Source organism: Dendropsophus ebraccatus, chromosome 3, assembly GCF_027789765.1.
Source record: "Dendropsophus ebraccatus isolate aDenEbr1 chromosome 3, aDenEbr1.pat, whole genome shotgun sequence".
Classification (NCBI taxonomy): Eukaryota; Metazoa; Chordata; class Amphibia; order Anura; family Hylidae; genus Dendropsophus; species Dendropsophus ebraccatus.
In genome coordinates, this window is record NC_091456.1 from 41,596,697 (window position 1) to 41,613,948 (window position 17,252).

General features: G+C 41.7%; 1 protein-coding gene across 4 annotated transcripts in view; it reads right to left on the reverse strand.

The window, feature by feature from the left end:
• ADCY4 (adenylate cyclase 4) overlaps positions 1-17,252 on the reverse strand; it is a 79,067-nt gene that overhangs the window by 11,075 nt on the left and 50,740 nt on the right. For all 4 annotated transcript variants that reach the window (XM_069961574.1, XM_069961576.1, XM_069961577.1 and 1 more), the window contains exons 3-17: positions 16,214-16,411; positions 15,963-16,127; positions 15,624-15,773; positions 14,297-14,442; positions 14,036-14,147; positions 13,793-13,920; positions 11,008-11,166; positions 10,783-10,915; positions 9,051-9,230; positions 8,875-8,918; positions 7,089-7,172; positions 6,938-7,007; positions 3,582-3,679; positions 3,123-3,207; positions 564-701 (exon numbers count right to left, since the gene is read on the reverse strand). In XM_069961574.1, coding sequence (XP_069817675.1) covers positions 564-701; positions 3,123-3,207; positions 3,582-3,679; positions 6,938-7,007; positions 7,089-7,172; positions 8,875-8,918; positions 9,051-9,230; positions 10,783-10,915; positions 11,008-11,166; positions 13,793-13,920; positions 14,036-14,147; positions 14,297-14,442; positions 15,624-15,773; positions 15,963-16,127; positions 16,214-16,411 — 1,890 coding nt within the window. The remainder of the gene's footprint in view (positions 1-563; positions 702-3,122; positions 3,208-3,581; positions 3,680-6,937; positions 7,008-7,088; positions 7,173-8,874; positions 8,919-9,050; positions 9,231-10,782; positions 10,916-11,007; positions 11,167-13,792; positions 13,921-14,035; positions 14,148-14,296; positions 14,443-15,623; positions 15,774-15,962; positions 16,128-16,213; positions 16,412-17,252) is intronic.

Here is a 17,252-nt window from a genome sequence, read left to right on the forward strand (position 1 = left end):
GAATGTCAATTCTTTGAGAGGGAAGGCGCAGAGAGTGGAGGCGTGAGGCATCCCATTGAAACAGATAGCAGGAGGGATTCCCGCTTGGAATTTCCGCCTGTTTTCTGTAGTGTGAATAGGCCCTAAGGGAAAAAGCACAAGCTGTAGAAGTCACAGATGATCAGTTCCCAACCACTGCATTTTACTGACCACAAAAACAGCAAAGAGCTGTTTGAATGATCCTATACTGTGTACACAAGATAAAATGGTTGTAATAATGGTAACATCCCTGATTATTGGGACTACTGGGTAATATGTTGGGATGACCAGAATTACTCTCATATTTGTAATATAGTCATTTCGGAAGTACAGAGACAGATGGCTTGTAAAGTGTCTACTCCATGTATAGGGCATTCATACACTGTTTCCGCAGCCGCAAGGAACTTTTATATTTTGACTTTTATCTTTTTCTTAAACACTATAAACCATTTACATTCCGCCTATATAAAGGGAAGTCCTTCCCCTACTCTTCTCCTTTAACTGATTATGAAGGGATTTATGTGAAAATAAAAGTGATCACTCACCAAGTTAAAAACCGCCATAAACAGCACAGTAAGAACTGTCAGGATGCCAAAGGGTACTCTCAACCAGGGCCGGCCGGAGAGAGCAGAGGAGAGAGAAGGAACCCAGTGGAGAAGCTGTGGTCCTTTAAGAATACATTTCTGTGGGAGGAATAAACATAGAAGGCGACTTACAGTAAAACACAACGACACACTGAATATTCACTGGTAACTTTTGTGGACATGGACATTTGTTACTTTCCATATAATCTTTTTTATTAAAGGGAACCTGTCGCCCAGCCGACCCCCCCGGTGCAGACCCATATACTCAACCCTTTCAAGAAGTCCCTCTCCTGGACCTGCTCCCGCCGCTGAGATATCTCCGTCCAAAGCCGTGTGCGCGCTCACAGAATAGAGCTTCCACTGGAGCCGTCATTCTCTATGGGCATCGGACTCATCTCTGGGAGCGCGCACACGGCTTCGGACGGAGATATCCCTGCATTTAAAGAGGTACTCTGGTGGAATTTTCTTTTTAATCAACTGGTGTCAGAAAGTTATACAGATTTGTAAATTACTTCTATTTGAAAATCTCACTTATCAGCTGCTGTATGTCCTGCAGGAAGTGGTGTATTCTTTCCAGCTTGACACAGTGCTCTCTGCTGCCACCTTTGTCAATGTCCAGAGCAGTAGGAAATCCCCATGGAAAACCTTCCCTGTTTTGGATAGTTCCTGTTAGGACAGAGGTGGCAGCAGAGAGCACCCTGTCAGACAAAGAATACACCACTTTCTGCAGGACATACAGCAGCTGATAAGTACTGAAAAATTAAGATTTTTAAATAGAAGTAATTTACAAATTTATATAACTTTCTGACACTGGCTTATTTGAAACAACAACAAAAATAATAATAATAATAATAATAATTATTATATATACAGTGGTACCTTGGTTTAAGAGCGTTTTGGTTTAAGAGCTCACAGTTTTTCAAAATTGTGACTTGGTTTAAGAGCATTGCTTTGATTTAAGAGCTCCCTGTACTGGGTGGGAGGGTGAGTGGGGGAGAGGGGTATGGTCTGCATAGCGGGGTCTACAGCACTGTACTGTGACCCAGGAAGTCTCCCTCAACTTCCAAATCATTGCAGATCCACTTCAGGCTGGGGCTCACATCAGGGGACAGGACTGTGGAGGTAATCTCTTCATAGCTGTCACCCCTCTCTCCCCGGACAGACAGTGCTGCATGTATGTGCCCACATCTGTCCTGCTCATTCCTTCATGCTCCCTGCAGTCTCTGTCCGCCCTTGTGTTTCCCATCCTCTCCATTACTGCACAGTAACTTATAATATCACATATTCTGCTGTTTCTGAATGTTTGTTTCATCTGTTTTACATGTTATCCAGAATAATAAATCATTATTTTTGGGGAGTGGAACCAATTGTCTGCATTTCTATGATTTCTTATGGGAAAATTTGCTTTGGTTTAAGAGTGGATTTGGATTACAAGCGCGGTCCTGGAACGAATTATGCTCGTAATCCAAGGCACCAGTGTATATATCTCCAGAGTACCTGATTAATATCAATGCTTTTGCACAATGTAGAGGGATACAATAGTATTCTGCTAGACATCTGCAGCACTATCAATCCAAACAAGATTAAAGTGGTTATTAATGGTTTACCTTCCTCTCTCACTTGTGGTTTCGATGCTTTTAGTGGGCATGAATGAGTTATTGCTGTAGGAGATCTCTACATCTATTGTCATCTTGGTAAGCTTGTGCTAATGCACAATATCTGAACTGTAGAATAGGGAGATGCAGTGTATAAAGGGTGCATAGGGATGGACTGTCCAGAGGTCTGAGCCCCTAGTAAAATGTCCGTGGTTCAGACTACCTCAGACTTGTGATGTCACTAAAGGCCTCTTTAAACTCCCGCTTTTCGGACGATTTAATCTTTTGTGCTTCAGTAAAATTTATAGTCGTCAGCCCCACATCTCACTATGTTAACAGGATATGTGTGGCCAATAACAATGCAGGTTAATGGCTACATGAACAATCCAGAAAAAGTTTGTGCGACCCGGAAGCGCAATTTATTATTCCTTGTGTCAAGCCACGAGATATACCAAAAGGGATATGTTTGATTAACAAATAAACTATCCACAGGATAGGGGACAAGTAAGAGATTGCAAGGGGTCCGATCTCAGTGACCCCCTGCTCCTTTGTTTTGAACACAAGACCTGCGGCTCTATTCATTCTCTATGGAGCCACCGGAAAGAGCAGAGTGATGTACTCGGATATCTCTGACAGATCCATAGACAATGAATAGAGCCACGGGTCATGTTCCAAACCACGGCTGTCTTCAAATCAAAGGAAGCAGGGGGACAGAGGTCGGACCCACTGCAATCTCATACTTTTCCCTTATCCTGTGGATAGGGGACAAGTAAGTTTTTTTTCGGAGAACCCCTTTAAGTGCAAAGACATTGCATCTTGTGGCTACCATCACAAGGCAATAACAAACTATAAAATATCATATACACATTTGAAAAAGAAGCAGATAGTATACAGACATAAATGAAATAACCTAAAGGTCACTTACAGAGAGATGTCCAGCAAAGCAGGCAAAGAGGAAAAGTAGAAATAAGAAGAATGAAATGCCATAGGAGATGCCAAGGGCTGTATTCCTAAAAAGAAAACATAGATTAGGACATTGCAGGTGTAATATTGATCAGTGTCCACAATTAGTTTACAAAAATTCCTATAGGTCCAGTTTGATATGTAACCTACTGTATCTGTAGGGACCTATCTGAAAGAGGATGACTTGTGATCAATGAGTTCAAACAATATGACCATAAGGCGTGCAAGGGACATCACATTACGGAAAGTATGGAAATGGTATGGTAAAGAAAGAACGCTACTCAAAATAATACTAAAGTACAATAACTGCATATACTAGATCATTGAAAGGTCTGTTTTCTTCTTGCATTCATCAAACATGGCATCATTGTTTTTAGACTGAAGCCTATATTAAGGTTCCAACAATTCAATGATCACTTACTTGGGAGACACCAACATCTGGACTATAAAGTTACAAATAAAGATGAAGAAGCAACAGGCGGTGTAATATTTGAAGGATGGCAAATCTGAGAGTCGGTACTGTAGGAAAAGGAAATATAAGATGTGATCAGCTGTCTAGGCATTAAAATCTTATAAAAGCAAAGACACTTTCCTTGTTTAAAAATAAAAACAAATATAAGCAAAATCATATACAGTGGTACCTTGGTGTAAGAGTAACTTGGATTGAGAGCGTTTTGCAAGAAGAGCTCACAGTTTTTCAAAGTTGTGACTTGGTTTAAGAGCATTGCTTTGGTTTACTCTAACCCAGGCAGTCTCCCTCACTTTCCAAATCATAGCAGATGTCCTTCAGACTGGGGCTTACAGCAGGGGACAGACCTGTGGAGGATAATCTCTCCATAGCTGTAACCCCTCTCTCCCCGGACAGAGAGCGCTGCTATACTGTGCCCACATCTACCCTGCTCATTCCTTCATGCTCCCTGTAGTCTCTGTCAGCCGTTGTGTTTCCCACCCTCTCCATTCCTGCTATAATGTGCCCGCACTTACACTGAGCTATGCACACTGCTGCTATAATGTGCCTGCACTCACACTCAGCTATACACACTGCTGTATAGAAAAGTTTCTGTCACGGTCCTCCTGTACAGCTCTGTGATTCTCACTTACTGATATCTACAAACTGCTGCTGTTATTTCAGGTTTATACACTTACTATAATTTATACTCCACATGCTGATTGCTATACTGTACAGGAACTTATAATATGACATATTCAGCTCTTTCTAAATGTTTGTTTCATTCATTTTACATGTTATTCAGAATAAAAAATGATTATTTTTGGGGTGTGGAACCAATTGTTTGCATTTCTATTATTTCTTATAGGAAAATCTGCTTTGGTTTAAGAGTGGATATGGATTACAAGCACAGTCTGGGAACAAATTATGCTCGTAATCCAAGGCACCACTGTATATTAGTTTGTACCCGCGCCTTCCCGTTGAAGTGGTTGTTCAGGATTTGATAAAAAAGATCTGCCATTTTCCCTATCAGTTCTTGGACTCTATCTAGTATTGCATGGACAGATGTGTGTTTTTTCTAAATAAAAAGATCCTTTTCTCAAAACCTGGCCAATCCCTGTAAAAATGGTACGGTAGTGCGGTCCACGGCCACGGACTGCACTACGGTGTGTGAATGTGGCCTAAGAATTCTCTGTGACCTGTGAAAAAGTCATTGCACAGGGAGCTGCTATTGTCTCCTCTATCTACTGGTGTCACATGATGCTGCAATGCTGTACAGATCACTTTACAGCAGCCTCCTCTTATCACCACAGACCAGGAAGTCTTAGCTTAGTTTTAGCCCCAGTGGTGAGAATGAAGACTGCAAGATATCAAGATTATTTTATAATATAGATAGAAAATTGGAAAATTGGGGGGGGGGGGGGGTCACAAAAATATGTTTGAAATATATGTCTAAGATAAAAAACATTATTTAAACAATAGGTCATTTTCTGATGACACATCCCCTTTAAGACTCAACATATTCCTAGTCTTTGCAGGGAGAAACGTGATAGTTGAACGTAGCACGGTATAGCCGCTGTTGCTATAATTGGCCTCTTAGATATTTTCCACATTTCTGCAAAACCATTCATATTTTCCCAAAAGTGATTATAAGAATCTCAGCTGTAAATCGCTACTCACGGCACTTTCAAAGAGATATTTTTCTAGTTTCCTGTGTCAAATGACTTTAGTGGAGAGGATTTAAGTTTACTCGCTGGCACCGTTTGTACTGCTAATCCCTAGGAACAGCTGCACAAAGTAACAACTGGCAAAGAATCAAATCGCAAAGTCTACTGCCAGCTGTAGAGATTTTTGGATATCTTAGGTTATTTTGGGCATTCTAGGTTCATTCAGGCATTTGGAGTTTCAGGTTGCATTTCAGAACTGTTTTTTTTTTCTATCAGAGATTTATTCATAGTGAAGAACTGGGGTCATTAAAGGAGAAGTCGGGCCATTTTGAAAATCCGCCAGCAGGCAAGGGCAGGGGGGAATTTGAAGTATGAACTTACGGGACCCCTGCCGGAAGTCATTTTCCTACGAATTGTCATGACTTGCGGGAAAACAGCTGTCCCAGCTGATGGACTGGACGCTCAGCCAATGAGTAACTGAAGCGGCGTCACTGACTGCCTGAGCGGCCAGTCCATCAGCCAGTTTGTGACGTGTTAGCGCCAGAGATGCCAGATCCTGGTGTGGGTCCCGAGGCCAGTCCCGCCGCTCGCTGTGGGCACGGGGAAAGGTAAGTTTGTACTTGTTCTCAAATTCCCCCCTGCCCTTGTTGGCTGCCGGATTTTCAAAAGGCTGGATTTCTGCTTTAACTACATTCTGCAGCTTGAGAATTAAAGCTGGATTCATACATTATTGAGACTGTCCATACCCAGAATAATAACTGAAGTAAGAACAGCATTGGGGCAGATCTACTACTGCAAGTGCACCAAAATAAGAGATGCGTGGCCGGCGGCTGATTAAAGCAAAAAGCTTCAAGATTGTTGGGCCATGTAATAGAAGCCCCGATCTAGCAGATTGGTTCTCGCTTAAACAATGGGTCGGGCCATCTACTTTGGATTTTAGACCCTAGTGGTAAGAATGAAAACTGCAAGATTTCAGAACTATTTTATAATACAGATAGAAAAATGGAAAAATAGAAAAAAAAACCTAAATGTTTAAATTTTTAAAAAATAATAAAGAATATTTTCAACATAAAAACTTGATTTCTTATGACACAGTCTCTTAATGCTGCAATAAAACACATAACCAGTAGGCAGGGGTAACTATTTTTTTTTTTTTTAAATCCCTTTTTTTTTTTTTTCCCTACTAACAAGGGGTTTTACCAGCATTAGAAAGACATGGTCACTTTCTTCCAAAGACAACACAACTCTTGTCTCCAGTTCAGATGGAGTTTGCAATTAATCTCGATTTACTTCAATGGAACTGAGATGCAAACCCCACCCGAACTGGAGACAAGAGTCTCTGGAAGAAGTGGCCATGTTTTTTTTAAGCCGCATAACCCCTTTAATGATATAACAGAATTCAACAAATGTCTCACGTGCACCCAACCTTGGGATTACAAGTGTCGCCTATATATTTGCATTCCAGTCTACATCTCCCAGAAAGCTTGTAGCTAAAAAATCTTTGATGTATAATGAGACTTGGTTACTAATTCACTTCCCTGCCTGTCCATTTACAATAGTATGTATAGGGGTGACCTGCGTGAGGTTTCTTGCCTGCTAGATGCTAATAACACATTAGAAAGAACTGATAACGTTTAGTATCATACTAATATCATAGCGTACCTCTTTTTCTATGGCTTTCTCATTGAAATACAGAGTGACTCGGTTATAATCATCAGACTTCTTCCATTGCCTGATGGAGACAAAACCACATTAATGATCAATTTCAGTTATTATTATACAGAGACACCAACAAAATTATTCCTTAGAGTACCTCAAGGACTTAAGTTCTTCCAAAATACTGGAGATACTATTATCCGTCGCTGACGACTCATTTGCTTCTTTCGGGGAACGAAACCTTAAAGAAAGAAAGGAAAAGGGGAAAACAATTGATGAAACAATAAAATAAAAATGATCTATCTATCTAAACCAAAATATTAATAACATACACACACAAAAAAAAAAAATACTGGTGGATAACAAAGTGAGCATGCGCTTAGTAGTCTGTAATAGTCATAAGCTGCTGCTCCACCCGCCCGCCAGGGATTGGCAGCGCTCTGTAGCCACTCACCGGCTGGTGTGTGAGCAGGAGCTTATGAATATAATGGACTGCTGAGCGCATGCTCACTCAGCGGTGATCGGCAGCAATTTTGTTGGATGTAAAGCAATTACAGAGAAAAATAACAGTGTTTTACTAGGGGTCCATGCCACCAGGCTTATGGTGCCCTCAGATTACCTTTAATTTTGGTGCAATAGAATAATGCAAACCTGGTTTTGAAAGGGTTAAATACTGGGCTATATGTTGACTTTGGTCACACAACAGAAAGTCTGATCTAAGTCATATGACTTTGTGCCACTTAAAGTAATGGTAACTTATTACAGCAGGTTGCAGTTGCAAGCAACTTGTATTGAGGTCAATGGTGGCAAAGTAACAAGCGACATTAGAGTGTTTTTTGGCAAATACATTGGATTGCAGTTGTGCACAATATCGCATGTGCACAATATCATTCATTATCAATACAATCTAACCCCAGCCCTAACAAAAAAATACTTGGACCAATAATTTTACATTAAATTTATTGTAAAAAATAAAATAAACCTGACCCGACTGTAAAACATACACAATATATCACTGGCAAATTTTGGCAATTACTTCCTTGCCTGACCATCATAAAAAAAAATCATTTTTGGTGCATTATGCTAAAAAAAAATGTGTCTTTATTTCCACTTAAAGGGGTATTCCACTCAAACATAACTTTGCTGCTTCCTGCTAAAGACACAATAAACTGTGTGTGAGCTTTTCTCTTTGTCTCCCCTTCCTTCCCCCTCCCTTTCGGAGACACCTGATGTAAACAAGTCCATGGCAGACTGTATCTGCAACTTTGGACCTTCTTTGTAATGCTGGGAGAATTAATCTGAGGTCAAGTTGCTGATGAACTCACTGTGATTATCCCTCCCAGTGTACAAAGTTGCTACATGGTTGCAGATAGGGACTTGTTTATATCAGTCGCCTTGGAAGGGACAGGGGCAAAGAGGGAGTTGACAGCAGAGAGACTGAACAGCTCACACAGTGTCTTTGGCAGAAAGCAGTAGCTTAAAACTAGGGGAAGGAGACTGAATGATAATAATGTATGGAATGAATGGGTGGCAACATATGAAAAGTTATGTTTAAACAGAATACCCTTTTAAGTGTTGCAGAAATTAGTTTGTCAGACTTTTGAACCCCAATGATGGCCACATCAATTTTTGAAGGGTTTCTAAACAGAAAGCACAATCTAAGTGCCCTACTATTTAACCCAACAAGACACAAAACAAGTGAGAAATGGAGACCTCAGTACAGAACTAAGACACGGAACAAGCACAATGGAGACAAAGGAGAATATAAAGACAGATAGTCTCTTCTCACAAGGAGCTGTGCTGACATCAGACACATGGAAGCCACAGGACAGAAGGGCCAAGCGGGAGAACATGTAGCACATTCTTTAAAGAGGGGAATGAGACATCACAAGGGCATGTAGGAAGCATAAAGCAGCAAAGGAGAAGAAGATTCCTGCTCCTACTTGTCCGTATTCCCGATCTGAGGCAAAGCAGACATTGGGAGATCCTAGAAAAGAGAAAACAAGGGTATATTGAAAGGCAATGCTAAAATACATCAATGAAGCATGAGAATCTAGGTGTAGCCTTTTCCATTTCTTTTGGGATCCTTCTGTTCACAGAAACATGTATGAACACTTACCATAATGCGGGAGTTGCTGAGGTTTTCTGGTATAAGGCTGTCTCTATGATTCAGATGAGCAAACGGTTTAGCAGCTCCCCAGGATTCCAGGTAGCGTGTCATACGGACGGAGGCCCTGGTCTTGGTGACCTCGGCAGACTTCGTAGGCAGTATGTCATCTTCCTCACTGTCGGCACTAGCCTGTCAGAAATAGACGGCTGGATTTACTGTATATACTTGATAGTGGTCAGTATATTTCAGTGGCTACGAAAGTGTTTGGAGCGGCTTACTATTAGATTTACTCAGAAGGGTAGGCACAGTTGTCTCATAAACATGATGCAACATATCGAGATCTAATGTATACAGTAACATATGCATATGAGCCAGCATGAGTCTTCCATGTAAGCTTTACCAAAGTATCAGTAGATGTATCATTCTTTTCCTTGTTAAAAGAATATGCAGAGCATAGAGCCTATCAATGCATTAATAACATTATTTGGCCTTGATATTATGGATTTTAAAGAGACCCATGCTGAGCTGCTGCTGCACGTCTTCTTCCCACCCTACTCTACCTGATTGATGGACAATGCTCCGAGCCTTATACATCAATCATGCAGAGCACGTCTCTACACCACCACTCCGACTGTTTAGCTGGGGGGAAAAGACTGGCTTTATAAGTTTAGAAATGTCTGGCAGCACTTAAACCAAAGTTATAGTTTATAACCCATGGGTCTCCAAACTGCTGCCCTCCAGCTGTTGCAAAACTACATTTCCCATCATGCCTGGACAGCCAAATCCAAAGCTTTAGCTGTCCAGGCTTGATGGGAGTTGTAGTTTCACAACAGCTGGAGGGCCGCAGTTTGGAGACCCATGCTATAATCTGTGGCCAGGGATTGTCAGCTCTGTCTCTCGTACAGAGCTAAGAGTTTCCTTATAAAGAGGTTTTGTAAAGTAAGGGCCAGTTCACACTGAGGAATCAGCGTGGAAAATGTTCTCACGGAATTACGCGCCAAATCCGCGAGGAAAGTGTTCAACCCGGAATCACCTTTGGCGGAATTCCATGCAAATTCATTTTTCATTTGATCAAATTAATTTTTGTCGCTGTCTTTCTGCGAGTATTCTGCGCTGAAAAATTTCAGAGCAGAAGCTCACTGCTTAATTCATTTCAATGGGATTCCGCCAGCGAAATCTGCCAGAAGAATTGACATGTGAATTCTTCTGGCGGAAAGCGGATCCATCGCTAAAAATCCAGTGCGGAAATTCCGCCGTGTGAAATGCAAAGCACAAATTCCATTGAACTCAATGGAATTTGGCTCTGCACTATATTTGCAGGCGGAATTTTCATTGAGCAATCAGCGCTGAAATTCAGTGCTGATTCCTTAGTGTGAACTGGCCTTAAAGAATTCCTATATAGATATACCCCAATAGGAAATAGATTGGGCCTCCAAATGAAAAAGTCTAACTTCTCCTCTTCCTTGGTCGGGTGGAAAGTGGGTATAAAGAGTGTCATGGTCCTGCCCTGGATTATACACACAACCTAATTATGTGAATGGCTTCTGTGCAATCCTTAATCTCACCAGTGGTGGCGCTGTGGGTGCTGGAGGTCCTGTAAGGAGGACACTCTGTGATCAGCTTATTGTTAAGGGACCCTTTCCAACAAGTTGGCATATGGATCATGCAAGTATGAACCTAAACAACTCATTTTTGATCTTACAAGTACAAAACACGTCAAGAGTTATCTATGTAGACTTACTCTGGGGTCGATGACCAAGTACGTTTTTATGTTATTTTCTCTAAGATATTGATCCCTCTGTCCATATGTTACATCTTCAACTTTATAGTCACCTCCAAGGTGTGACAGGGTAGCCTCTGTGATGTGCACTCTCCTAAGAAATAATAGAAAAACCAATAAGACTGGCGCAAACAGCACTTGCATCACAAAGTACGGCAGCTATGTATATTAGAGAGCCAATCTTACCCCGGCACTCCTCCTGCTTCCATATGATTGGCCAGTGTTACATCATGTGACCAAACATCATACTGCCATTTCTGGAGCCCAATGACCCCACATAACACATTGCCTGAATGCACCCCAACGCGCATATTAATATCCACACCTGTGGCTTTGCGTAATTTTCTGGAGAAAGAGGGAAAAAAAGCGTTCTGTAAATTAAATATACATAAGAACACTGCAGGAAACTGCCCACTGGTCTACGGTTTCAACCGGTTCAAGAGCATGGGAGGAATTTATTAAACCATATGCAACAATTCTGTAGCATTCAAGTTTTGCATGAGACTCATTTTCTGCTATTTTTATTTTTTATTACAAGAAAGAATGCATTCACCAACAGAAGCAAGACAACATTGCAGTCAGTGATTGGCTGAGAGGGCTGCCACTGCAGAGGCGAATCCGTCTTGGAAGTAGCGTCCAGAGTGTTCAGCAGGGCACCTGAAGATGTTGCAGGAGGACTTTTTCTTTAAGTGGTACTTTGAAACTTTGAGATAAGAATTGTCAATGCTTGACAAAAACTCAGTAGGGTTAAACCATTGCTCTTACGCAACGAAACACACCAGTTAAAGGGAACCTGTCACCGGGGACATGGGCACAGAGCCCATTTGACTCCAGATGCAGCCCCCGTTTACTTACCCTTTGCAGCGAGTCCCGCTCATGGAGCAGTCACGGGACGAAGATATCAACGCCCGAAGCCGTGGGCGCGCTGTATGCAAATTACCTGAGATGAGTCCGACGCCCATAGAGAATGAATGGAGCCGTCATTCTCTATGGGCGTCGGACTCATCACAGCAGCGTGCATGGCTTAGGGCGTTGATATCTTCGTCCCGGGACCGGCTCCAGGAGTGGGACTCGCCGCAAAGGGTAAGTATCCGGGGGGTCGGGCGGGCTCTGTGCCCGCGTTCGCGTTGACAGGTTCCCTTTAGAGAAGCAGTTTAAAATTTTTTTATCTGCCCCCCCCCCCACTGTGCGCTGGCTCGTATACTCACCACAGGTGATCAGTGTCCCGTGGCGTGGCTTCGTTACGGTCCCACGGCGCCGTTCAAATCCAGCGCACGCTCACGTCACACGTTCCTGTGGGAGAGCGGGACTTCCGCCCTTCAATCCCAGGAGACAAAAAGGGGATCACAGGAGCGGGTGAAGTGAGCGCCCGCCGGATTTGAACAAAGCCGCAGGACCGTAAAAAAGCTGGACACCAATCACCTGTGGTGAGTATATGCGCCAGTGCACAGTGATTTATTTTCCTTATGTCACAGTAGCTACCAGAAGGCTGGATTTTCAAGCCAAGTACAGCAGTAAATAGGAAATTGAGTGGTCCCTGTACACTTGTCTTTCCTCTTGGCTTCACTCCCACCTTAGGTTTAAAAAAAATTGCACAAAACTATATGGTAATATGCAGGTGTAAATCCGGCCTAAGAGTCCAGGGAAGAAGAGATATAAATAGAGATTTATCCTCCACCGTGGTTCCTATTTCGCAGTTTGTTACATATTCAGCAGTCTTAGATAAGGAAACTGTTACACAGAGTCTTGGAATGAAAAATTCCAGGTATGAGCTTCTATATCGGTCGATTTCAAGTGTGCAGAATTATTGGCGTTCTACTATAATAATAAAAAAAAATCTTTCGGGGAGAAAATCCTCTTTATATTCCAATACTGTGAAAAAGGGGAGAAAAGGAAGGGAAATGCATGGAATTATTCAGTCCCGGCTACTTTGTAGTTGCCTAGGAAACACAACGGACCTGTGCAAATTGGTGGATTTAAACACAGTTCCATAATGACAAGAGTATAAACTGAAGTGGCCATGCATTACCTACTTTAGAGGAAGAAAGATATTTTTGTATGTTTTTTCTTCTTTGAGGGGATGGCAGAAGGCAGAACAATTACATCTAATACTAGAAGTTCTGTTAATTGTCTAAGTAACTGGCAACTAGAGTGCACAGGGTGTCCACCATCAGCCAGTACCAGATCAGAGATTATAGTCATGCACAGTCTTTACTATATGCTGCAGTAGGGCATATGTTGCAAAATGTAATGACGTACCAACAGCAATGATGTGCACCATGAAGGGGTTGAAAAATGTTGATCAGTTTAGACTATGTATTTCTACTTGCATAACGATTGCATTCACCTTGCATAAAAGATTGTCGGCAGAAAAAGACCACCTGGACCATCTAGTCTGCCCTTTTTGTATCTCTTTTGTTATAATCTTAATATAGATACATATTCATCCCAGGCAGGTTTACATTCTTTGACCACATCTGTTGGAAGTTTGTTCCAAGCATCTACTACTCTTTCAGTAAAGTAATATTTTCTCATGTTGCTTTTGATTTTCCTCCAACTAAACTCTGACTATGTCCCCTTGTTCTTGAGTTCAATTTTTTTTTTTTTAAGTAAAAACACTTCCCTCTTGAACCTTATTTGGTCCTTTACCATATTTAAAGTTTTCCAGATGTGGTCTCACTAGGGCTCTATACAGAGGGATCACAATCTGCCTCTTCCTACTGGTTATACCTCTAGCTATACAGCCTAGAATACGATTAGCTTTCCCTACCTCCTGGCTGCACGGGTGATGCATTTTAAGGCTGTCAGAAATCACTACCCCTAAATCCTTCTCTTCTGAAGTCTTTTCCAATACATGAAGAAGCAATATGGCAGCTCACACCAACATTACTAAACCTATGAGATCCCCTACTCCTAATGATGTACAAAAAACAAAAAGATACAGTATACATCTCTACAAAAATGTTCTCACCGGATAGCCTGGCACATATCTAAGCCCATCTGTACGCAGTTCTTGGCATGGTCAGGCAAACACTCAGGTAGTCCTGACACACAGTAATAGCAGTCACCCAGAATCTTGATGCGCATGCAATTATTTTCCTGCGGAGGACAAAAACATCTTCTCAGCCTCCACATCTTTTTGTGTAAAAATCTCATGACATTTATGTCAATGGAAACCTAAGCAGCCCCAGTCACCAGGTCTTTCACTACTCACCTTTGCAATCTGGTCAAACTTCCCAAAAAGCTCATTTAACATGAGTACCAACTCTTTGGGGGAACACTCACTGGAGAGAAGGGTGAAGCCCACAATATCGGCATACAGGATGCTGAAAGAAATGGATATTTATATATAATAATATATGTATATATAATATATCTGAACAGTGCACAAAATAAAAATAGCAGACGTTACAGTGATACATCACAATGTCATTGATGTCAGGAGCTTCAAAACCAAGACTTTGCATTTACACACCTTACATCTTTGTGCCTCTTTATGTATAGATTGTGAAAGTTGTTAGTACTTTCTTGCTGTGGTCGCTTTTCTTTTAATCTTGCTATGATCTCTTCTTTCATCTCTGTCGCAATGTACTGTGGCAGAATTGAAAGCAGCAGCTGCTCCTGGAAGGCAGGAAAATAAGAGTGTAAGACACAAAAGAACTTAAGATACAGACGAACGTACGGAATCTAATAAGCATGGTCCAATCCGACTATTATAGACAGAGTGTACTAAGAACCTCTACTATGGAACTAAATTGATAAACGACAACATATAAAATATTGCATACAATATCTTTGCTAATCATGTACTAAAGGGGTACTCTTGCAAGATTATTTTTTTCATTCATATTATATGGTGTTATAAAGTTTTGTAATTTACTTCTATTTAAAAAAAAATAAGTTTCACAGTACTTATCAGCTGCTGTATGTCCTGCAGGAAGTGGTGAATTCTTTCCAGTTTGACACGGTGCTCTCTGCTGCCACCTCTGTCCATGTCAGGAACTGTCCAAAGTAGAAAACCTCTCCTGCTCTAGTTAGTTCCTGACATGGACAGAGGTGGCAGCAGAGAGCAGTGTAAGGGCCTGTTCACACTATGAAAATCAGACGGAGATTCCGAGCAGAACCCCCACCTGCGAACTCCGCTTGGAATCCTGCCTGCTATCTGTTTTGATGAGGTGCCTTGCGCGCCTCCGCTCAAAGAATTGACTTGTCAATTCTTTAAGAGGAGCGGAGAGCAGAGGCGCACAAGGCAACTCATTGAAACAGATTGCTCGGAATCCCGCCTGCTATCTCTGTTTCAATGAGGTGCCTTGCGCGCCTCCGCTCTCCACTCCTCTTAAAGAATTGACATGTCAATTCTTTGAGTGGAGGGTGCGAGGCATCTCATCGAAACAGATCACTCGGAATCCTGCCTGCTGAGTCCGTAGGCAGGCGTTCCGCTCAGAATCACCGCCTGATTTCCATAGTGTGGACGGGCCCACTGGAAAGAATACACCACTTCCTGCAGGATATATAGCAGCTGATAAGTACTGGAAGACTTGAGGTTTTCGAGAAGTAAATTACAAATCTATATAACTTTCTGTAAAAAAAAAAAAAATTAATAATAATAATAATAATAATAATAATAATAATAATAATAATAATAATAATATATATATATATATATTCTTGTTTTCCAAATAAGTAAAAAGTAAGGGGAAATCTACAATAGTAATAGAGAAAATGGTTGGTTGTCGGAAACAGAAAAACATTTACCAAAACACTTATCTAACGCTGGGAAATTGAACAAAATTCTACGGTACCTGCTGCCTCTCCTGGGAGTATAATTTGCGTCGTGAATGAATAAAGTTGATCGCTTCGTGGTAGGTGTCCTTCAATGCACTTTCCGTAACCCGTTTGTGATAACCTCCGACGACGTTCCCGCACAGCAAGATGACCACATCTGCTATAATCTGCCATAAGGTACGACAACAAGTAAGGTACCAGCACAAGTGCTTTCAATAAGGAAAACAGCAGGAAAACTCCAACTTTAATAGCCAATTACAAGTTAAGATTACATAATATAGCTATGGGCTATACGGGATACATTAATAGTCAGAGGGAATGAACAGGGAGCAGCCAAGGACTGGGGAGATTCCTACCTGCAAAGCAAATTCTCCAGCAGGTTGATGACTTGATGAAGATACATAAACACTGAGTACAATGATATGTGATAGGGAGCAGCTAAGTCCAGCAAAGATTGCCCCTTTCATACTTAAAGGTAGCATGGTGTACAGGCTGACAGTCACAAACAGTGTCCAATAAACCTTAACAGAACAAAGCATATTTGAATAGGCAGAAGTAGACATTATGAACAATATGGTGCCATATACTGTAGGATTGGTCCAATTACCTGATCCCATGGAGTCACAATGTTGCTAGTGAATATGAAAGCATAGCTCATGGCGACTAGGCATCCCCAGATGATGACAGCCAGCAGTTTCATACCCTTCTGCAGCACACTTTTTATGCACACCAGAATGAAGAGTAAAGCGAACACTCCCAGGGCACAGAAAACACTTATCAGGAAGCCCAGGTTGTCTGAAAAGGTCTACAGAGGTAAACACAGAAACGTCATATAGCCATACCCATCAAGACACCTTCTCCATGGTATCATACTATTAGGGTATGCTCACACTGAACAAATGGGGCAGAATTCCACCGCGGAATCCCGCCCTGCTCAGTGTCAGAGCGCATCTCTATGGGAGGGTTCACGTGCCTCTGCTCTCTACTCAAAGAATTGTCATGTCAAGCGGAGAGGGGAGGCCTGCGAGCCCTTCCATAGAGATGCGCTCTGACACTGAGCAAGGCGGGATTCGAATTCCGACCCATTTGCTCAGTGTGAACATACCCTTACACTGTAAATGTATTATACCACCTATTAGGGATGAGCAAATTTACAGCAATAGCGAAGTACTGGATTCGGAGAAGCTTCCCAGGATTGGATCCAGCTTTTCCAGGTATCCAGAGTCGAGTGGCACATAGTTCAAAGCCAGCCAGCTGATAAGCCGACCGCCTAGCGAAGCACTTCCCTTTGCTAGTGCTGTAAATTTGCTCATCCCTACCACCTATGAAAACATACCAAACCACTAAATAATTTTACTCTAAATATATTTTATTGATTAAAAAATAATTAACATCAACATAATAAATACGAACAACAAATGGTCCCCGACTGTTGAACAATAGGGGGGCCGGCAGGTCCGTAACATGTACTACTGTATATTATAAATGATAGATGGCAGAAGTGCAAATATATTATATCACAGGACATGGAAGGTGCATTAGAATCATCAAATACAGGATAATTTCCAAGGTAAAGGCATGTTTCCTGATTTTAATGCACTTTCCATGTACTGTGATATAATATATTTGCACTTCTATCATGTATC